At 30.5% G+C, this 7,360-nt stretch overlaps 2 protein-coding genes across 2 annotated transcripts; one reads left to right on the top strand and one right to left on the bottom strand.

Annotated features, from left to right (window-relative positions):
- Positions 1-218: 218 nt before the first annotated feature.
- On the bottom strand, positions 219-6,238 carry LOC130894197 (sphingomyelin phosphodiesterase 4). The gene is made up of 12 exons (XM_057800834.1): positions 6,044-6,238; positions 5,670-5,966; positions 5,517-5,619; positions 5,243-5,459; positions 4,497-4,713; positions 4,161-4,444; positions 3,907-4,102; positions 3,542-3,853; positions 3,254-3,487; positions 974-1,183; positions 668-759; positions 219-611 (listed from the first exon to the last, which is right to left on the bottom strand). Exons 1-12 carry the CDS (start codon positions 6,068-6,070, stop codon positions 332-334), a joined length of 2,469 nt encoding a protein of 822 aa, XP_057656817.1. The 5' UTR covers positions 6,071-6,238; the 3' UTR covers positions 219-331.
- Positions 6,239-6,329: 91 nt separating this feature from the next.
- Positions 6,330-7,185, top strand: LOC130894195 (39S ribosomal protein L55, mitochondrial). Its single transcript, XM_057800829.1, has 2 exons — positions 6,330-6,700; positions 6,969-7,185. The coding sequence occupies exons 1-2, from the start codon at positions 6,533-6,535 to the stop codon at positions 7,110-7,112; spliced, it is 312 nt and encodes a 103-aa protein (XP_057656812.1). The 5' UTR covers positions 6,330-6,532; the 3' UTR covers positions 7,113-7,185.
- Positions 7,186-7,360: the final 175 nt, after the last annotated feature.

Genomic DNA, 7,360 nt, shown 5'->3' with positions numbered 1-7,360 from the left:
ATTTCAGTAAGTTTACTCCATCTAATACCATCTTTAGGAATCAATGTGCATATTTCAGTAAGTTTACTGCATCTAATACCATCTTTAGGAATCAGTGTGCCTATTTCAATAAGTTTACTGTGTCTAATATCATCTTTAGGAATAAATTCGAATATTTGGTAAGTTTACCGCATATAATACAATTTTTTTCTGCGTTATTAGCAGGTAAGAAAAAACAGTTTATTAAAAACGCGTTTAATTACTTATTTATTTGATACAAAAAAATATAAAGGTATTTTACAACAAATTATTGGTGTTTTTTTTTCTCCTTTGTATATTTCTAAAAATAATTTCAAAATGAATCGTTAAAACTGATATTCCCGAATCCTTGTGTGGGATAATTGTGCCTAACGGGAGTTTCAGTTGTTCTCAAGGCCCTATAACTCTTATAAAATAAATATATAACGATTAAAAAAACAAAATACATTTCAATTCTGTATCCTAATAAGTACGCCACAAAAGCGCCGAAAAATAAATAACCTAAAAACGTATAGTTGGCCAAAAAACGAAGGCTCAATCGCGGCGGTAAATTACTACTCAACCTCGGTGATCCAGGTGTCGATTTATCATACCTAAAACGAAAAATTTGAGAAAATTTAAAAAAAAAATAATACTTTTAGTAACCCACCTGTATATTGTAGTTGGTGGACAAAGAATTTCTCTTGATAGTTTCCCCATGAAAGAAGCCCTATGGTAAAGTTGATAAAACGTGGGACCGTACTAAAAAAATTAACATTAAATATTATACAGGGTGTTTTAAAAAAAAAGAAACCAGAAGATTCGACAAACTTTGAACTAGATCATTCTAATGATCAATTAACGACGTTTTTTTTATTTTAATTTAAATACCAGTACAGTCAAAAATTAGAAATATATTATTTTCAAAATTGATCAATAATTATTCCATCATTATGATTATTGTTATAAAATTTACCATTTCGTTGATTTTAGAAGCAATTTGATACAAAATCCTAACTAAAAACGCGTTTTCGTAGCTCTGGATCGGTTTAAGATCAGGATCACCTTCGTATCGAATATTTTTAATACGTGCCCTTATTCTTTCCGGTGTCAAGAACTTATAATCGTTCGATGAATTAATTGATGTACCACAAGAGTTTGGAGGCTCGTATTCCCTTTCTACTATCTAAAAAAAAATATGAAAGCATCAATAAACAGATTTATATGTACCAAAAAATAAACTTTCGAAGATCAAATTTGACTATAAGTTGTTATCGAACTAAAAATACTTTTTGCTCAAGTTAATAGTCTTATTCACAAGTTAAAAATGATGAAAATAAGTAGAGATAAACTTGTTATTAAATCCAGAATTATGTCTAGAAAAATTGTTTTTCCTGTTGTTGTAGGAATATCGATTAAATCAAATGAGGTTAGGTTATGAAAACGCGTGTCAGACATTGTAATTGTGAATGTTGGTGTAGTGGTAGTGTACCCTAAAACTAACCCAGCAGAGGGATTAGATTTGCATGTGAAGTTAAAAGAAGAATAAATACCAATGACTTAGACAAAAACTTCTAAACATATCTTTTAGTTGACATTGAACAAAACTGAGAAGTTATTTGTAAAAACCTCCCATATGTACTAGGAGGTTTGTCTGCAGTGGAGAAGGGAAAAAATACTGAAAAAATCAAATTAGAGACTTATTAGTCCATTGCATGGTGGTTAGAATACATTTAGAGAAGGAGTACTAACAGAAACAGCCATTTGTATCTTTACCTCCATGGACATATCTAATGAGAAGTAAAATTACTCCCTGCAGTTGATAAGCGTTAAAAAAACAGTAATCTGTTGATTTTCGATGAAATCACAGCAGAAATAACCAAACAAATACCCAAAATACACTTTGTAGGTTATGTTCATGATGGTAGTCCTCATGGACAAAGGAAATTTGAAGATACTTCGATGGAGAAGAGGAAGTATCCCAAAAGGAAGTCACATAGTTCAGGAATTATGTTGGATGGTAGACTTTTGTGGTAATACTTGAGGATGGTTCAAAAACTATCATAACAGAAGCCATGAAAATTTGTCCAATAGCAGCAATTGAAGTTATATTACATTTAACTCCACTACAGGATGGACAAAGGACACTTTTTAAAAGGATAATGAACGGTTTTTGCATTTTGCTCAAATATGACCTATGACCATCCAAGATAATATTCCAACTGTGTGACTTCTTTTTGGGTTAGTTTGGGGCTAGTAACATTTTATTTTCATATCATTGCACCATTTGAAAAGTATATGGAATCTTTCTTGATTGAGGTACTGTCGATGAGTACTACCATCATCAACATAACCTACAAAGTGTATTTTGGGTACTTTTTTGGTTATTTCTGCTACGATTTCATCCAAAATCAACAGATTACAGTTTTTCAACACATATGGGACATCTAGTAGGGAGATATCTGAAACAAAAGTGTCCTTCGACTATCCTGTACAAAGACACAAAGGCAAGTCTTTCTATAACAATCTGTAGTGGAATTAAAAGTAGTATAACTTCAATTGCTTCTATTAGACAAGTCTTCATGACTCCTATAATGCTAGTTTTTGCACCATCCTCAAGTATTGTCCTATAGATTGTTTTTTTTGTGACAGATTAATACTGATCCCATCGCAGTTTGTGGAGGTTACATCTTATACCACAAAATTCTACCATCCAAGATAATTCCTGATCTATGTTACTTTCTTTTGGGATACTTTCTCTTCTCCATTGAAGTATCTTCAAATTTCCTTCGTCGATGAAAAATACCATCATCAACATAACCTACAAAATGTATTTTGGGTATTTCTGCTGTGATTTCATCGAAAATCAACAGATTACTGTTTTTTTAACGCTTATCAACTGCAGGGAGTGTTTTTACTTCTTATTAGATATTTCCATGGAGGTAAAGATACAAATGGCCGTTTCTGATGGTACTCCTACTCTAAATGTATTCTAACCACCATGCAATGGACTAATAAGTCTCTAATTTGATTTTTTCAGTATTTTCTCCAATCGATTTCGGTATAAACCGTATGAATTTGGTTTTTCTTTATATGTAATCCATCTTTGATTAATACACAATAATGTTTCCGCATGTGTTTCAAAGGTACGGTGAAGTTTTCACTAGTGAGTTTCATAACTTTTTTCATCATTTCCACCTCGGGAACAAATAAACTCAGTTTCCATCAAGTTTAGTCAAATTAAAATTGTATTTACTTCGTTGTTTATATTAAACATATCGATTAAATTCTGTAGAGCTACTTGGAGATGTAGAGGCACTTTCTGTCGTTCTTTTAAAGTAAATTCGTCGTTAGGATCTGATCCTGATAGAAAATATTTAATATTTCCCCAAAAACCTGAAAAATTTTCTCGTTCTTCCGCTTCTTTAGCACGTACTATATCTTCAGAAGACTTAATAGACTTTCTGATCTGAATAATCAAATCGAACACCTAAAAAAAAAATAATTTAGGATATTTGAGTGATATTTAGATGATTTTAGTCACTTCTGGAGCCGGAGGATTCAAAAATAACGGTTTATAACAGAAATTCGGACCTTCTAATTCAAATATTTTCTGTTTAACAACAGTTGACCACTTCTTCTCGATTGTTAATCTTCCGCTTCGATTTTGAAAATTTTCCGATACAGTTAAACTTTTTTGTAGGGTAGTGTTAGTTGACCAATTCGAAGTTGGAGATAGTGGAGGTAGATTATTGGTCCAATGGTGACTGTAATTGTGCGTTGTAGGGGAACCGTTGTTTTCCACGCACTGTTCAATTTCTCTAATATACTGAGGAAGATTCGGTTGATCAAATACCTAAAAATTATTTTATTTACACATAGATCAATAAAAAAAATTCGTTGAATCACCTTCGCTATTCTATACAGCATTAAAGACATTTTCGGACTGACTAAATCCACTCTTCCAAACCTCGGTAATAGTTGCTGAAAAATAACCGTATAAGTCAATAAATTTTCAGCTACAAACTGAATGTATTCGTAATCGACTTCGTTTTGAGGAGCAGCAGACAGATCATCGATATCTGGGTTCACATCTTTTTTATTCCTAAAAAATAAAGACAAATATTACATTGAAATATGACAAAAAAAATAATCAAACTTACACATGTTTGATCAAATTATTCGGTGGATACCTCCAAGGTTGTAAATAAGTCAACCAAAGTTCCAAAACTAATCTAAACGAACCGTCCAATGGCCAACGATGTATCAAATTTCTCAAAAATATATAAAACTTCCCTTGTATCATTGGTATTGACATTTTTTTTAACTCTCCTAAGTGCGTATCGTCTGCTTTTGCGCTAGCGTGAAAAGAATGCAGCTGTTTTACTAAAACTCTCACTATACGCATATATTCACCTGTAGGGAGCTCATTGTGGTGCAAAAAAGTCTAAAAATAAATCCCTTAACTCACCAAAATTATTAGAATTTCACATACTTACAGTAGTATGGGGCGAATTTAAAGTATTCAAATTATTAAAATTATTCGTATTATCAGTAACTTGATTATTGTGTAACCACATATCAGTAAAAACGGTTAATACAGTTTCACTTCTCCAAATATCATTTCTTGGATGATGGAAATCCAAATTGCTCGGAATACCTTCATCTTTAGCTTCCCTCTTAGCGTTGATCAAACCAGAACTCGGTGGTTTATCACTAGAATATATAATATTCCTATTTGAACAAATTTTGGAGGGAAAAACAGACTTTTATTGGCGTTAGTCTTAGGATTGAAGAAGGTGGAACTGTAGTACAGTAAACAAAGTTTGATAACTATCTAAACTGATATTTAGACATCAACAAAACAATATATACAAAGTGTAAAACTAAAATAAGTTGCGCATGCCAAAATCTCAAAGAGCAACGTAGTTCATTCTCTTTTGGAACAGCAAAATTTCTCATTGATTCAAACTGTCTCGCCTGGGTTTAACAATAAGAAGATAGAGGGATGTAACTATATTGGTTTTTCCTTAAACATGTACTAGGTGTATATTGGAGAGGAATAATTAAATTGTGTGCTATTAGGACATTAAGAACATTATAAAAAGGAATTTTCTGGTCCAGGTATCAGTCAGTCAGAAGTGGAAGGATTATTTATTTCCATAGTTACAGTAGATTTTTTTATTTTTAAATACAGAGAAACAAACACCCTAAACCAAAATTATATTTTTGATATAAAACTTACGATAAAAGCATTTTAGCTGCCTGTAGGGGATTCTTCCCATTATAATAAATAACAGGTTGAATTATAGTTGACGGATCAGTCGGTAGAAAATGTAAAATATAATCACAACATAGTACGTAGTATACTGTATTCCAAGATACAACAGAAGATCCCGCCCTTTGTTGCCACGGATTTATGAGATGATAAGCAAAATGAAACATGTAATAATCAAAAGAATCTAAAATAATTAACATTTTGTTTATGATTGAAATTATAATTAAATAATATAACTCACTCAACATCAATGATACAGTTTGTTTTGTTTGCAAATTACTGTGTAATAATTCTGAATAAAATGGATGTCCTTGGGAATTTTCCAGAAATTGTTTTATTTTTGACTAAAACGTATAAATAAACCACTGCTACAATATTAAATAGAAGTACTTACCGGTAAATAGGCTAATGAAAATTCATATCTAATGTTTGGATCTTTTAGTAAAGTATAAATTAATTTAAATATAGGACCACAAGGTGATAAAAAATGTTGTAGCTGTCTGAAATCTTCTTGGTCATTTTCGGTTGTAGTTCTAAGACCCCACGAAACTGTTCCTTGTGGTCCAAATATGTTTTCTATTAAAATAGGAAAAAAACTATGCAATTCTACCAGATTTCCTCTATCTAATAATACCGTCAATTCAGCACATCTAGCACGGATGGGAAGTCTTAAGGCGTGTTGGACACCCACCTATATACAAACAAAAATTGTTATATGTTTGTAATACAAATACAACTTTATAAAAATCTACTTCACATCATAGTTACCATAAAATGTTCTTGTTCTTTAATCATTTTTTTTCTATAATAAGTTTTCGATCATTAACACTTCTAATTTAATTTAAAGTTCTAAATCACGATATTTTGTTTTCAAATTGAACGTATAACTCAACCTAATTTATCTTCTTTCCGTAATTAAATTATTTCTGTATACTTCAATATGTAGCTGAAAATTGTAATGTCAAGGAAAGCTGTCATTACCATACCATTAAGCGAGAAGAGCTATTTAACCTTTGTTGTTATTTTTTAATGTATCTACTATAGTTTCATCAATATACATATAAAAAAAATCAAGTGAAAAATAGGAATGAATATAGAATTATAGAATCATGAGATAACAAAACTTTGTATTGGAAAATATCAACCTAAAACTAAACCGTGTTAAATATAGCTTAGTTAGCGACCATAAAAATAAGTAAAGAAGAAGAAAAATTTTCAATTTGAAAATACACAATATATATATTATTTACGAAAAATATGATTATCTTAAAAAACTTATTACACATTCGACAACTTAGTTCAGCATCAGCTTGTATTACTAAACCACATAGAAGTACTTATGTTAGAACATATCCTACAGTACTAGCAAATCCTGATGGATCCACTTTTACTATTCATTATGAAGAGCCCAGAAAACTGATAAAAGTGAGTAAATAATGTACAAAATTTAATAATTTTCGTAATTTTAAAATTTTTACTTTCCCATGAAATCAATACAAAGCTTATTTACGTGCTACAAAATAGAAAGCATATACATTCTTTTGAATTATATAACTAATCCAATTATCCACGCTTGTTATTAAATAACTGTTAATTTGAATAAGAACAATGTATTATTCGATGCCTTTTTCACACATTTATATACTGATTTACGTATTTATACAATTGAGGTAATTTAGAAGGAATTTTTCAGCTACCAATAAATATATGGACTTTAAGTGAATCTGAAAGGAAGGCTAAATTAGAAGAGAGAAAACCAAAGAAAAAAGTGAAAATAGTAGATGATATCGAAGATTCATATGATTCTAAAAAATATCTCAAATATATCAAGAAATAATGAATCAGTAGAAAAAATTTTATGTATTAAAAATTGTATAACCTGTAATAAACTTTAATTACGATAATGATTATTCAGTTAATTGATTTAATTATTTTCCCTTTTGGCAAAAAACTAAAACATTTTGAAGGATTCCCTAACATATTGGAAGGAGATTAATAATAGCAGCAAGTGATTAGGGCACCAGTACGATTTCCATGGGGAAGGAATTTGGTTATGCCATTTTTTAAATCGGTCCAAAATAAGTC

This window comes from Diorhabda carinulata, chromosome 5 (genome assembly GCF_026250575.1).
Source record: "Diorhabda carinulata isolate Delta chromosome 5, icDioCari1.1, whole genome shotgun sequence".
In the NCBI taxonomy this organism is placed as follows: domain Eukaryota; kingdom Metazoa; phylum Arthropoda; class Insecta; order Coleoptera; family Chrysomelidae; genus Diorhabda; species Diorhabda carinulata.
The sequence above is the reverse complement of the archived record's forward strand: the minus strand, read 5'-3'. Positions and strand labels throughout refer to the sequence as shown.

What these genes read in the sequence shown, in the direction of transcription:
- LOC130894195 (XM_057800829.1), top strand. Translation starts at nt 6,533, where the DNA reads ATGATTATCTTAAAAAACTTATTACACATTCGACAACTTAGTTCAGCA. An exon ending in AGCCCAGAAAACTGATAAAA is followed by an intron (nt 6,701 to 6,968) that starts GTGAGTAAATAA and finishes GGAATTTTTCAG; the next exon opens with CTACCAATAAATATATGGAC.
- LOC130894197 (XM_057800834.1), bottom strand. Translation starts at nt 6,070, where the DNA reads ATGATTAAAGAACAAGAACATTTTATG. An exon ending in AATAATTTGATCAAACATGT is followed by an intron (nt 4,103 to 4,160) that starts GTAAGTTTGATT and finishes TTTATTTTTTAG; the next exon opens with GAATAAAAAAGATGTGAACC. An exon ending in TGCTGTATAGAATAGCGAAG is followed by an intron (nt 3,854 to 3,906) that starts GTGATTCAACGA and finishes AATAATTTTTAG; the next exon opens with GTATTTGATCAACCGAATCT.